At 40.9% G+C, this 13,379-nt stretch overlaps 1 protein-coding gene across 1 annotated transcript in view; it reads left to right on the forward strand.

Moving 5' to 3' along the window:
* Nucleotides 1-13,379, forward strand: part of LOC138203044 (arf-GAP with coiled-coil, ANK repeat and PH domain-containing protein 3-like) — a 51,035-nt gene that overhangs the window by 34,598 nt on the left and 3,058 nt on the right. Inside the window, exons 9-23 of the mRNA XM_069157566.1 lie at nt 151-225; nt 1,641-1,652; nt 7,629-7,741; nt 8,181-8,232; nt 8,465-8,565; nt 8,856-8,967; nt 9,090-9,313; nt 10,428-10,497; nt 10,658-10,752; nt 10,887-11,107; nt 11,219-11,311; nt 11,556-11,648; nt 11,885-12,105; nt 12,502-12,611; nt 13,140-13,250. Of these exons, the coding sequence (XP_069013667.1) occupies nt 151-225; nt 1,641-1,652; nt 7,629-7,741; nt 8,181-8,232; nt 8,465-8,565; nt 8,856-8,967; nt 9,090-9,313; nt 10,428-10,497; nt 10,658-10,752; nt 10,887-11,107; nt 11,219-11,311; nt 11,556-11,648; nt 11,885-12,105; nt 12,502-12,611; nt 13,140-13,250 (1,703 nt within the window). The remainder of the gene's footprint in view (nt 1-150; nt 226-1,640; nt 1,653-7,628; nt 7,742-8,180; nt 8,233-8,464; nt 8,566-8,855; nt 8,968-9,089; nt 9,314-10,427; nt 10,498-10,657; nt 10,753-10,886; nt 11,108-11,218; nt 11,312-11,555; nt 11,649-11,884; nt 12,106-12,501; nt 12,612-13,139; nt 13,251-13,379) is intronic.

Consider the following 13,379-nt stretch of genomic DNA (forward strand, 5'->3'; position numbering starts at 1 on the left):
TAAAACTAACAAACCCAAAAATCTATTGGCCAGATATTTGTGTCATGACTGTGGCCGTAGAGAGATTTTTTTGTCTTGCTGTGTCTTTCATTTCTCTTAAAGTTTCACTGACTGCTGCTGCTTTGTTTTCTTGTCTTCTGCTCTGTGCAGTTGGATCAGCTGGTCATCGACTCGGCCGTGGAGAAGAGGGAGTTGGAGCACAAACACGCCATCATCCAGCAGAGAGTGAGACAACAGCACTAGTTTTATCCTCCAGCCTGTCATAACACTTGTAGCTCCTCGTCCTCGTAGGAAATCTAGCGCCACTTCACTTTCCCTTACTTCTCTCCTGTCCTATCATCACCTGTCATCAGTTATAAAAGTATTTACAGTGGTTCTTTTCAAATGCTGCTAAGTTAGATCAGAAACTAGAGAACAAAATACTGAAAAATATCAAGTATAATAAAAAAATATACACTATGACAGAATGACATACATTTGTGTTTAATGTTCTGGAACAATCTGAGCAAGTATGACACAGAAGGTCCGTGAGATCACAACCGACTCTGGAGGAGGCTCGGGAAGTGAGGAAGATGATTTGCAAGTCTGAAGTAGGCCGATAAGGGAGCAATGTAGTGAGCACAGAGCAGGCAGATTGAATGAAAGCTGCCTCAGCTATAATTCAGTGCGACAAACTGAAGTCACGCCCAATTGACTCCGTGTCTGAACTGCTGTAAATCTCAACTCAATATTAGTTTGTCACACAACAACTGGCTCATCCTCCTAATTCTGCAGAAGTTTAACAGAAATGCTGATATTTAGATTGGATATTTATCTGGCTGGCCTTTAAAACGAGTTATATATTAAAATCAAACAATTCCACTTGGCATCTAATGGAGAAAAGAAGTCGTTCCAATGTAATTTGATCTTGGCTGTCATATATTGTTTAATTTTTCATGAATTCTGACTGAATGATCTTCCGAAATAATCTAAGCAACTTTATGAGTGTTTAATGTATTTCTTCAGATTTAAATTAATAGTCGAAAGTAAACAAAAACTAAGTTTCCACAAAGACAGTTTGATAGATTTATTTTAGTAGTCATTCAGAGGTAGAAAAACGATTGCCTCAGACCACCCCACCCGCCAAACGTTCATGCACAGATGCACAAAAATCATCCATCTGTCGGTGGAGAAGATGCCAAAAACACGTCTGTTTTTCTGCCCGACTTGGCCCTTGCCTCCAATCGCTGCAATTGCCAAGAGGAGGCATCCTACCAGACTCGGCAAACTGCTTTGTGCTCGACCTAATGGTCTTTCAGCAACTCTTCATTTTGAATCTGGAATACCTGCACCCAGTGATGTTACCCGTTTTTTTTTTTTTTTATCATCCATAAACAATAAAGTAAATACACTTCATATCTTATTCAGAGGAATCTTTTAATGAGATAAATACCCACAGAGGCTACTCATGTTTAAACAGCACTAACTGAACTAAGTATCAACTGCATGTGTGTCAAGACATTCTGCACATATTTATTAGGACACATTAACATATATTTAGTTGAATGTGGTCAAATTAATGCGATGATATTCTTCCTAATAATATATTTTTCTCCCTCTCTTCACTGTTCCTTTGTGCGACCTTGTTTGTCTTCCTCCAGACGCTCATGCAGGTAAGTTTAATTTGTTCTTTTTTCTAAATTAAATGTATCCACAGCTTCCTGGTTTTAATGACCCGTCATATATAACGTTGATATATTACATTCTTTTAAGAAGTTTTCTTTTTTTCTATGAGAAGATATCTGAAATAGTTGGTGAAGCCTTGCGTCGTGTAATGGCTTCAGAACAACGCAGCAGGGCTGTAAACATTTGGATATAGTTTGGTCCATGTTTTACCTTTTTTTGTCCTGCTTTTATTGTTCGCCAACTTTATTTTACAGGCGTCTCATGACACGTGAATGTGCCTATTTTCTGGCCTGTTTACATCTAACTTCAGCTTTCACATGCACTAGTACCTCGTAAAATGTGGCCCAGCAGATGCCTGGGCACCAGTAATTTACGCTTCATGTTTGTGAGCAAGTGAGTGTTTTTCATGCAAAACAGGCCGACTCACAGATGTATGCAGACAGGTTTATGGTCATCGTGTTAGCTCCTGTTGCAGAAATCAGTGGACTGTTTAGTGTTGCAGTGTGGACAGCATGTGTTTTTGTGTGTGCATCAACTGTGTGTGTTTGCAGGATGGTTGTGTATGTCAGTATGTGTCTGGAAGCTTGACTGGAAGCAGCAGAAAAAACACTGTCTGTTAGATGGAGCCCGTACTTGTGTGGGCATGCCTGTTTATACACAGTAATGTTTGGTTTGGGTTTTTAGATCATGTCAACCTGTTGACAACTGAAACTTTGTGTGCATCGATACTTGTCATGACTTTGACAGTGAAGTCTTCTCCACCCTGCCTGCCACTTGTCTTTCTATAAACCCTGTCGGTGTTTTTTTTCTGTCATGCTCTGTGCTTCCTTTCTCCTTCATGATTTTTTACGTCTTACCTGTACACATGCACAGACCACCACACTCTCCTTTCATTATCATAAATGCCCAACACACAAGCAGTTTCTCAATCTCTCTCCTCCTTTTTTCCTAAATAGCCTTCTGTTTGTGCTGTTCCTCTTTTGTTTTATCTGAAAATATATCCCTGAGGATTTGTCAACATGTCAGCATTGAAGACGATTAGAAGAGTTCTTTAGCTTTGATGTTTTGTTTTTTGTTTGTTTATCTTTTATTATTGTCTTGTTTTGTTCTGTTTGAAACTGATTGATGACAGATTTGTCATTCTAAATCACATTAGTTTTTGTAAATGATGACATTTTCTTTTCCTTTTCTTTATGTCTAATTTTTGAACCCCCACCATCTATCCAAGACACACAACTGCATTGTTCTTCCCCACAACATTTTCATTCCTCAACTAATCCATTTCATCTGCTGATCAGCATATCAATATGATGATGATTACATACAATATGTAACACTCTGGTATATCATGTGTCCTTTTTGCATCATGCAGCATACAGTAGGATTCTTTTGTCCTGAGAAAGTGCCGTCTAAATCCAAGCGCAGCTGAGAGTTGGTCATTTAGGCTTCTTGTGGAAATGTTTTGACATCACATGTCATATTTATGCACTCTTCTTGAAGTAAATAGTGCACACTTGCTATGGTACTATGATTATAGTAGCATGATACTGTATTATACTGTATGATACGATATACTTTATTGTCCCCATGGGGGAATTTGCTGCTGCATTTGATAGGATTCTACATTTTGAACATGACATGACATTATTCCTAAGAAACATACATTTGTGTGCCATAAATAGCAAGATTTAAGTAAAGAGACTGCACTTCACATAAAAATAATACATTCCAACACTGAAGAAATATTGCACAAATGGGACTACATTTCAAAGCTTAAAAAACTAGTAATGTATACAGCTTAAAAATGAAATATTGCACAGCCAGTCTATGTATGGTACGGCATATTGCAGGATGTAAAAATACATTCATCATCTTAGGTATTGCTCCTGTTGCATGATAAAGTAGTGTAAGGTGCTGGAATAAGTTATAGTGACCCAAATATCTACTATATTTTATTTTAGGTTGTCAAATAAATCCTTACAGTCCTTGTTTCAGCTATTAAAAGAATGGAAATGTTTCCTTAATAAAGTGAACCCATCATACAAAAGCAGTAGTGAGATGATCTGAGCACAGCTGGTTCGGTTCTCCGATGTCGTCCTCTACCGTAGTTCCAGCTCTGGTGATCGAGACGTCAATATGTCAGTGATTGGAGAGATCTTACCGTGCATGATGCCAGCTTGAACCCATTTCCTCCTCCATCCGCTGCTAGCCGCGGCCAAAGTCAACAGATGGCATTACGACGCACAGCGGGGGGTTGAATGTGAGGGCAAGACACAGAGACAGAGGATTAAGAAGCAGAGGAAAGATTAAAGGATCCAGACTGAGTGTTTAGGAGAATAAAACTGGAATAGAGAAAGTGTCTGCAGCTACTTTTGAAGTACCCCCCTCATTACAGAGTAAATGTACTTTAAGAATTCAACTTTAATGTAAAGAATTAAACTTCAAGTCAAACTGTATTTTCCACAGAAAGTAAAAGCTGCAGCTGATGTGAAGCCCGGCACATTAGATTCAATGACTTTCTATCCCAATTAGTGATAATTCACTCAAAAATATTAATGTTTCAAGTCTTATTGAAGGAAATCCTTCTGTCTCCCACCATCTTACCTTGTAACTGCGTCTATAAAAAAACATTTCACAAAAAAGCCGGAAGAGACATAAAGGCAGAAAGATGACTCATAACATGAAGAAATTTTGGAGGAAATGTTGCCGTGAGCTGTTTCAGATGTTTTCCCTTTGAACACTGACATCTTTTTTTAGACTATGCAAATGTAGTGGTGCAGGAAGAATTGGTGAATTATAGATGGTATCCATTCTTTATTAATAAGCCATTCAGTAACTGCGGTAGTCAGAAGAAAATGAGACATATTATAAAAGTAGTTTAGGATATATTGGATGCTTATTTAGACAGAAGGTAATTGTCAGTGAGGACGGTGAGTATCAGAACAAAGATATAAAGAGGTACAAGATATTTAAACACCGTCTAAAAACTGAGACAGACATTCAGCAGTCACTAGAAAGAGGATTCAAGGCAGATTAATACAGATGAAAATGTGTCTGTGTGTGTGGAAGAGATAATTCCTTAACTTGACGTTTATTAAATTCTCGTGAACGTGAAGCTGAAGCAGCGATTATTTCAGTCATCAATGAGAAACTATTCTACTTGTCCAGTGCTTTCATGTCAGTATTCTTCCACTTCTTTTTTTTTTATCTGTCTCTTCACCTCATCCTTCCTTTGATCGTCTTTACATCGCTCTGTCTCCCTCCACGGGTCACGTGCTCCTACTTTCTCTGCTCTGTCTGTTCTTTCACAGCAGTCTTTTATGTGTGCAGGACTTCATTGTGTCTCCCAGGACAACTGTCGCCTCAGCGCTCTCCTCCATTGTTACACACTTTGGCTGTATGACATTTTAAGTCAGAAAGAGAGACAAAAAACAAAGTAGTAAAAAAGCTAAACTGCAGTTGCTAAACATTTTGGAAACCAAAATGATCTGCGTTGGATTCAGTCGCAGACCGATTTCCATAATCTGTATGTACACACTGTTTTTAGCCTACTGTGTGACACACTACTGTGATTGTTATCAGAATCAGTACTTTGAATTATTTTGGATTGATGATACATAACAGCTGCTGTTGTGTCCTTATGATTGACGGTCAATGACATACAGTCCGGCTTTTTTTGCAACGTTGCATATCATAACCCTTGTGTCTCTCCTCACTTTTCTGGCTTTTCTCCTCCTTACACCTGGAATAAGGGCAATAGTAGCTCAAATAAATAAGAACATATTCACTCACAAACAACGAAGTTCATTTAGAAAAACAGAGCAGTGTTTTGTGGCTCTATTTCTTCACATTCTTTTCTTCGTATGTATAAGAATGACTTGGGGATTTGCACTAAGACAAAAGCACCTCTGAGGTGCAGCCCTCAAGAGGCTTTTTTTTTACGAAGACTTTGTTAGACGGGTGTTGATTTCTTACAGTGATATAATATATATGTGTCTCTGTCTGTCTTGTGATGGGTTGTGATTGAACAGGTGTTCCTGGTATGTGATTATTCACAGATGATAACAGACAGTTGCCTACATGTCACAGTAATTACTCAAAATGACAGCTGATTGAACAGGTCTTACAAAGCCTCGCTATTATGTTGGCACATCTAAGAGTTTGTGTTTCTGCCAAATAAAGGCTATGTTGTGGGGTCCTGGGTTAGCCCAGGGCCGTTTTGCCTCCTCCTGCGTCTTTGGACACTGGTAAGCTGCATTCTTGCACCGTCCTGGCTGATTTAAGGTGGGAAGAGGGGGCTCCGGGCTGGTGTCTTGGGAACAATAATATCAGCTTGATTAAGCAGGAACAGTTTTCAGAGCCGCAGACAGATGGAAGGCTAACTCCCTCAGAAAAAAAACCCGGGCTTGAGGATTGCTGCGGGGGTTAGAGGGGAGCCTTAAATTGCGGTGTGGGGCGGGGATGAGGTGCGGAGCGGGCCCCCGCTGTAAAATGAAATGTTTGATCTGCGGCAGCCGCGACAGGGTCGCCGGGGCACTGAGGAGTCGGTGACAGCTGTATGGTAATGAGTGTTCGCACAAGGTCCACGGAGCCGGGTCAGTCTGCAGGTGTTGTGGAGTGAAGGAACGGCACGAGCACACTGCTGCTTTTCGTGATAATCTCATCTGGACTCGTGAGGGATGCGCGTCTATCTCCCGGCTCCTGAGGGATACTTGAGCGTTGTTTTATTTATTTATTATTAAGTTATATAGTCTATCTTTATGAAATTGGAAATGCTGTTGGATACCAGTGTGGTAAAGATGAAGATATTTGGGAGACTGGACTATATGCTGGTGAAGTGCCTTATTACTTTGTTTTTTGTTGTTGTTGTTTTTTTCTCTTGCCTGAAGTAAGTTTTCATGAGGGCTTTTATAGTGGAGACAAACTGTTGTGTCACATCTTGATGGCCTGAATGTTTTCACATGAACCTAAAAAATGACACGTATATTGCAGAAGACCAATATGGCGTTTTTATTTTTATTAGACAATGCCAGATCTCACTTCTCTTTCTCTGTCTTCTCATTCTCAGAATTTTAATAGGTTAGCTGATTTACAATGACTGGTCAACAGTGTGTGTGTGTGTGTGTGTGTGTGTGTGTCTGTGTCTGTGTGTGTGATGTAAGGAAGGAAGCAAATGGAATCCGCTGAAGAAGCCATGCAGACAATGTGAGCTCACAGACCAGACACTTGTGTTCATGTCGTGTGCTCTTGTGTTTCACTTAGCTGAACAGGGTTGAAAGGTATTTCCTGGGAAATCTAAAACAGATAACAAAACAAAGAAACTTTTATCTGAAAACTTTTATAGAAAACTAAATGTTTGGAGAGAGAGCGATCTCTATCGAAGTTATGCATACAGACATTTTAGCAGCAGCAGTGTGACGGCACAGCTACACCCTGTGCTGATAAGTCCTTATTTTTGTTTTCGCTTGGTATGTCCAGGTGGACTAAGCACTCTCTGCTCCACAATGTCACCCAACCTAATTATGATGCAGTGGATTCTATGAGGCTGTTCAGCTTTGGGGGATAATGACAGTAGCTGTGGTTTTTAGAGCTGGATGACTGTTTCCTCTGTCAAGGAGGTTGTGTTTTTGGTGTGGCTTGTTTGTTTGTTTGTTTGTCAGCAGGATTACAAAAAAAAAATACCAAGTCAGTTTTCATGAAAGGATGTGGCATTGGCCAAGGGAAAAATCCTTTAGATCAGGGAACCGTAACATTGCAACAATTATAAATATATAGTGGTTATGGTTGCATATCATATAAAGGAGGATGATTGACCTTGGCAGAAGCTCCCTAGATGCCCTTCTAATTTTGAACATTACCCTAAAGTCGTTTTTCCTCAGTTCATTGGCCACAAACTGAAGATCAGGTCACAGAGTGGAAAGAAAGCCGGACCCTAACAGTTGTTTCATCCGTTCTCTCTGCAGGACTTTTCCTACGATGACCCCAAGTTGGAATTCAATGTGGATGCACCCAATGGTGTGGTCATGGAGGGCTACCTCTTCAAGAGGGCCAGCAATGCTTTCAAGACCTGGAACAGGTAAAATGATGACCGAGAACAAAACAGATTGGAGTTCAAATTACAACTCAGGGGCAAGGAATACATACACTCTGGAAAACATACTGTTGTAACTATAAAACTGGAGGTGTTGTTAGCAAAAAGTTATTATTTCTTTACCAAATTCTTTGGGGCCAAATGGCATGGGGCCTTAATTAAGTGTCTGAATTTTTTTATTGTCCATAAGCTTTTCTGTTGAATGACTTGTTGCTTTAAATGTGGTTTGTGTAAGAAGAACTAATGCGCTCCATTGACTTTCCCCATGTTCCAAGAGTCGGACAGTTTTATCTATACATTTATTAAGTGTGTTTGTGATGACGAGTGGTTTTCCTCTGCAGAGTTGACATTGACCTGCAGACATTTGATTGATCATGTCTCTCTCACAGTAAAAGTTTAATTTCATACCCTCTTCCCCATCCAGGCGCTGGTTCTCCATACAAAACAGCCAGCTGGTTTACCAAAAGAAACTCAAGGTACAATTTCATTTTGTTAAAAAAAAAAACATACTATTTCTGTATTTAAAAAAAAAAAATTGCTTTAATTAAACTACTGCAGAACAATGTCTGACAATTCACAGTTGTTGATGTAGTTACTCCTAGCTTTCATATTGGCAGAGAAAGAAAGGTGCCATTTAGTGACTTGTCTCTCCTTTCAGTTATGAGCGGTCGAACCGTCTTTGTGTAGTAAACAGTTTTTCTGACTCAGGATTCTTTGACGGTGGTGGTTGAAGATCTGAGGTTGTGCTCAGTCAAACCATGTGAAGACAATGAAAGGAGGTTCTGTTTTGAAGTTGTTTCACCCACCAAGTAAGTTTGTGTGTGTGTGTGTGTGTGTGTGTGTGTGTGTGTGTGTGTGTGTGTGTGTGTGTGTGTGTGTGTGTGTGTGTGTGTGTGTGTCCTGCCAGAATAAGATTTTATCCAAAACAATTCACTCTAAAAAGATCTTTTTGGTATATTTTTGGAATTATTATTTCCCCCAGATTTTTACTTTGATAATTAGTTGTCAAATTATTTGAATGTAATTTGGAATGAAGTAAAGCTGAAACATTAACATCCCACACAAATGACATGTTGTACCCACTTGTATGAACCTGCAGGAGCTGTATGCTCCAGGCTGAGTCTGAGAAGCTGCGGCAGGCTTGGATTCAGGCGGTTCAAGCAAGCATCGCTTCCGCTTACAAAGACATTACCGACAACTACTACATTGAGGTACAAACACACACATGTAGACAAATACAGTGGCAATCATATGAAACTTGAACTTAAATGGTTCCTCAGATGTTACTGGATCTCCATTTCTAAACTGCTCCCCACACTCCACATCTTCGCAGCGTTTGGACCGGACGGCCTCACCCTCCACCAGCAGCATCGACTCTGCCAGTGAGCCCCGGGAGAGGGCAGATAAGGGAGTTCGGGGAGGGGGTGAGAGCCTCCTCCAGCGGGTACAGAGCCTGCCCGGAAACGAGCTGTGCAGTGACTGCGGCCAAACGGCTCCATGCTGGGCCTCCATCAACCTGGGTGTGCTGCTCTGCATCGAGTGCTCAGGGATCCACAGGTAACTGCATGTAAAGCAGCAACAAAGGCATTCTTAAGTTATTGGAGCGGACTAATTGTGGAAATTAAAACTCTGGATTCCTCATCGCGCCTGTGATGCTCTGCATAAGTGACATTTGTCCTGTTTGTACTTGTTTTATTTCTACAACTCAGATGAGAAACCACCTGCATTGAAGCATAACATTTCATTCACAGTGCCTCTGTCAAACAGAAGGTCAATTTCCATTCCATCATGTCTGTGCCATCCTCCTCATATTTTCTGAATATGACTTTACAGGCAGATAAACGCCTTCCAAAAATCAACACTCTGAAGACTGTCGGCTTCTTGTCCACAGGTTTAATGAAATTAAAGAAGGGTGAAACTAAATCAAAATTCTGCTTGCTGTCACACGTACAGATACACACAATGTAAACACAACTCGATCTCTAACATAAATGAAAGCTTTTCAGGTTTTAACTATCCTTGTGATTTTTAATTTTAAACATAATTAATTACATCAAACTTTTAATATGTATTCAAACCAGTGTGGTCATCAGCAACAGAAATTCACCAAACCTCCACCACAAACCCAATACAGTCCAAAATAATGCTCTCCAGCTGTAGATAAGGACAAACAATTCAATACATACCTACGATGCCACCATTAGGCGTATGATACATGCAGATGCCACTGGTTTAATTATGACTGCTGTCAGTGCCATGCTTCCCTACTTCCTTATTACTGACTACCTGTATCTGACTACCTGAGTCCTAATGTGACCAGAAGAACTACAGAACACCTTTAGAAAAACAACCACAAGACTTCCAATGCACCAACTCAACTGTAACAGAACAATGTCATTAATCAAATGAAATATTTTTTTAAAGAAAAAAACAACAATCTGCAGAAGTCCAAACTGCATTCAAAGCCACCAGTCTAGGTGTTAAAGTTAAAAGACCGAGCTGTTTTTATCTCTGAAGAGTGGAGGGAAGTTTGCCAGTAGCTCCTGATATCTGCCCCCCAGGCAGTTTTGATGAAGGTAGCAATGGTTAAAAAAAAACCGGTGCTAAACTCTTCTTGCACTTCACTTGCTTTACATAATCTCTCTATTTTTCCTCTTGTTTCTTCTTTCAGGAGTTTAGGCGTCCATTGCTCCAAAGTGCGCTCACTGACGTTAGACTCATGGGAGCCAGAATTACTTAAGGTGAGTCTCCCAAACACATTTGCCTGCAGTTTATCTTGTCTGTGCCATGCTTTTTACATTTATTATTGCTAATACAATTTGTATTACTGTATTTGAATATGTTCTCCTTTTGTATTATCTCTCTCATCTTTGTTCCCTTTTCTTCTTCTCTTAAATTTAGCTGATGTGTGAATTAGGCAACACTGTGATCAACCAGATTTATGAGGGAGCCTGTGAGGAACGAGGAGCAAAAAAACCAGGACCCAACAGTTCAAGGTCAGACTTAATGCAGCAGATGGAATAAAATCCTCTTCTATTCAATTGAATAACTAAAGACTATACAGTAACTTGGGGATTCCCTTAATTATGTGTCCGATTAAATCACGTCTCCAATGATCATCCCCCTCCAGACAGGAGAAAGAGGCCTGGATCAAGTCTAAATATGTGGAGAAACGCTTCCTGAAGAAGATGAGTGGGAGTGAGGTGTTGGTGGAAGGTGAGAGGAAGTCCCGCCCCTGGACAGTGAAGAAGTGCCAGCGACACAACAGCTCCGTTCGGGCCCCCAACAAAGCCCGCAGGAAATACCACCGCTACGAGCCCGGCAGCGCCTCACCTGCAAACCTCTCAGCAGGTGAGTGCAGACATCTAGATTCCCTGGAGTCATAATAAAGAGGTTGTACTAATAGACTCAGAATCTGAAGCCCGCACTGAAATCCTGTTCTGGTCTTTTGTCCTTCTGCAGCAGCGGCAGCGAAGTTTCGCCGGGACTCTCTGTTCTGTCCAGATGAGCTCGACTCACTGTTCTCCTATTTCGACACTGGCTCTGGTCCTCGCAGTAAGTCCACCACACAACAAGTTCATACAAGTACAATGCACCTGCAGTACTACTGCAGACATTAAGAAAGATTTAGGTAAGACTTCTTTACTGGGACAAAAATTGAAGCTCGTATTTTAATTTCTTATATGTTTTCTGATTAAGTGTGCAATCCTACCACTGATGGTGGCACGTGTTTGACTTGTGCAGTCTGCGCTGTGTAATGATTAACGTGTCCATGGCTTGGCGATGCTTGGCCCTGCAGGTCTCAGCAGCGACAGCGGCTTGGGAGGAAGTACTGACGGCAGCACAGACATCCTGGTGTTTGGCTCGGTGGTGGACAGTGTAACAGAGGAAGGTACATATCGCTAGAGACTGCTGGTGTCAACACGAGTTACAATGGAGACTAAATCCTGTTTCACTGAAAATAAGTTTAAATAAAACTGTCACCGTGTAACATTATTCATGTAAAGGAGATAAGCAGTCTAAAATATTATCATGAAGAACACTGGTATAATTCTACTATTCTCCTTCAGAGAGTTTTAAAGGTCTAAAATATTTAATTTACATCATCGTCAAATTGCTCCCCCACAGAGGAAGAGTCGGAGGAGTCCTCCAGTGGCGAGGTGGAGATCGAACAGGAAGTGTCCTCTGACCCCGAAGACCCGCGGGAGCTCCACCCTGGAGCGCTCCTCCACCGATCCTCCCGTCTCCACAACCTGCCGCTCATGGCCGAGGCGCTGGCACACGGAGCTGACGTGCACGCTGCCAGTGAGGAGGAGGGAAAAACACCACTCATTCAAGCTGTGATCGGGGTGAGGGACTTTGTGCAGCCTGTTAAATTAGTTTGATTTACATGACGTGAAGCGGGTGTAAACCAATATTATTCTTTCATTTATTTGACTTTATTGATATTTAATCATTATGGAGAGTGTTTGGGTTAAAACTTAAACACACTGTGTAATGAATCATGAACACTGAAACCTATGAACAAGTTAAAACAAGGAAGAATCTCCACAACGTGCTTTTATAAACTGCATGACCCTCCTTCCACCTGAGGTGGGTAAAACAAAGCTGTTAGATGATAAACCAAAACAGAGTCTTAAGAACCTGCCTTCAGTATGTTAAACAACCAATAATTAGAACCCTCATAGAAAAGAAAGGAAATAAATCAACTCTCTCCCTCTCTCTGTGTGTCTGTCTCTGTTCAGGGATCTTTGATAGCTTGTGAGTTCTTGCTACAGAATGGGGCCGACGTGAACCAGAGGGACATGAGAGGCAGGGGCCCGCTGCACCACGCTACCTACCTGGGGCACACTGGGTAAGAAAGGTTATGAGCTGTCTGGCAACACGGTCTCAGTATCCAGTTCATGATCTAGCCTTTGCGTGATGACAATAAATGCAGAAATTACATGTGTGAACACGTTTAAATGAGTAACTCCACTCAGCTATGAAGAAAAACACTTCCTGTTCCAAATGTTTGTTTTGGATTGTATGAAGAAATGTCTCAGGTGTGCCCATCTTTGATCTTCTTTGGCTTATAAATGGATCTTATTATGTGGTGACTGTCATTACTCTCGTGAAACAACCACCATATCATGAATAGTTATTTTTAAAGCCTCTGGAACGGCTTGACAGGTGATTAAATCCTATCTGTAACTGGAGACTAAAGCATGAAGTAAGAATGGCATTTAAATCACCTTAAATCGATCAGTTTTTAAAACCTTTTCTGATCATTCTGCTATTTATCACATGCTTTCCCCCCAAATATAATACATATTTCTTGTTTTGGTGTGCTGTGATATTTTAAGCTCTTTCTGTTCCGTCTCTACGTCCTGGTTTGTTACAGTCAGGTGTGTCTGTTCCTGAAGAGAGGAGCATCGCAGACGGAGGTGGATGAGCAGGGTCATGACCCTCTGAGTATCGCTGTCCAGGCTGCTAACGCGGACATTGTCACCCTGTAAGGCGTTCAAATTCTTCTGTGTTAACATCATCATAAAACATTCAAGTTTGACAACTGATGGTTGAATCACCGGTGACAAATCACCAGATGGAGTTTTCGATAAACTCTTCATGATGACTGACCAAA

The sequence above is a fragment of the Embiotoca jacksoni genome, unplaced genomic scaffold (genome assembly GCF_022577435.1).
Source record: "Embiotoca jacksoni isolate LCO1_2020_lvr unplaced genomic scaffold, fEmbJac1.0.p SCAF_1, whole genome shotgun sequence".
Taxonomy (NCBI): domain Eukaryota; kingdom Metazoa; phylum Chordata; class Actinopteri; family Embiotocidae; genus Embiotoca; species Embiotoca jacksoni.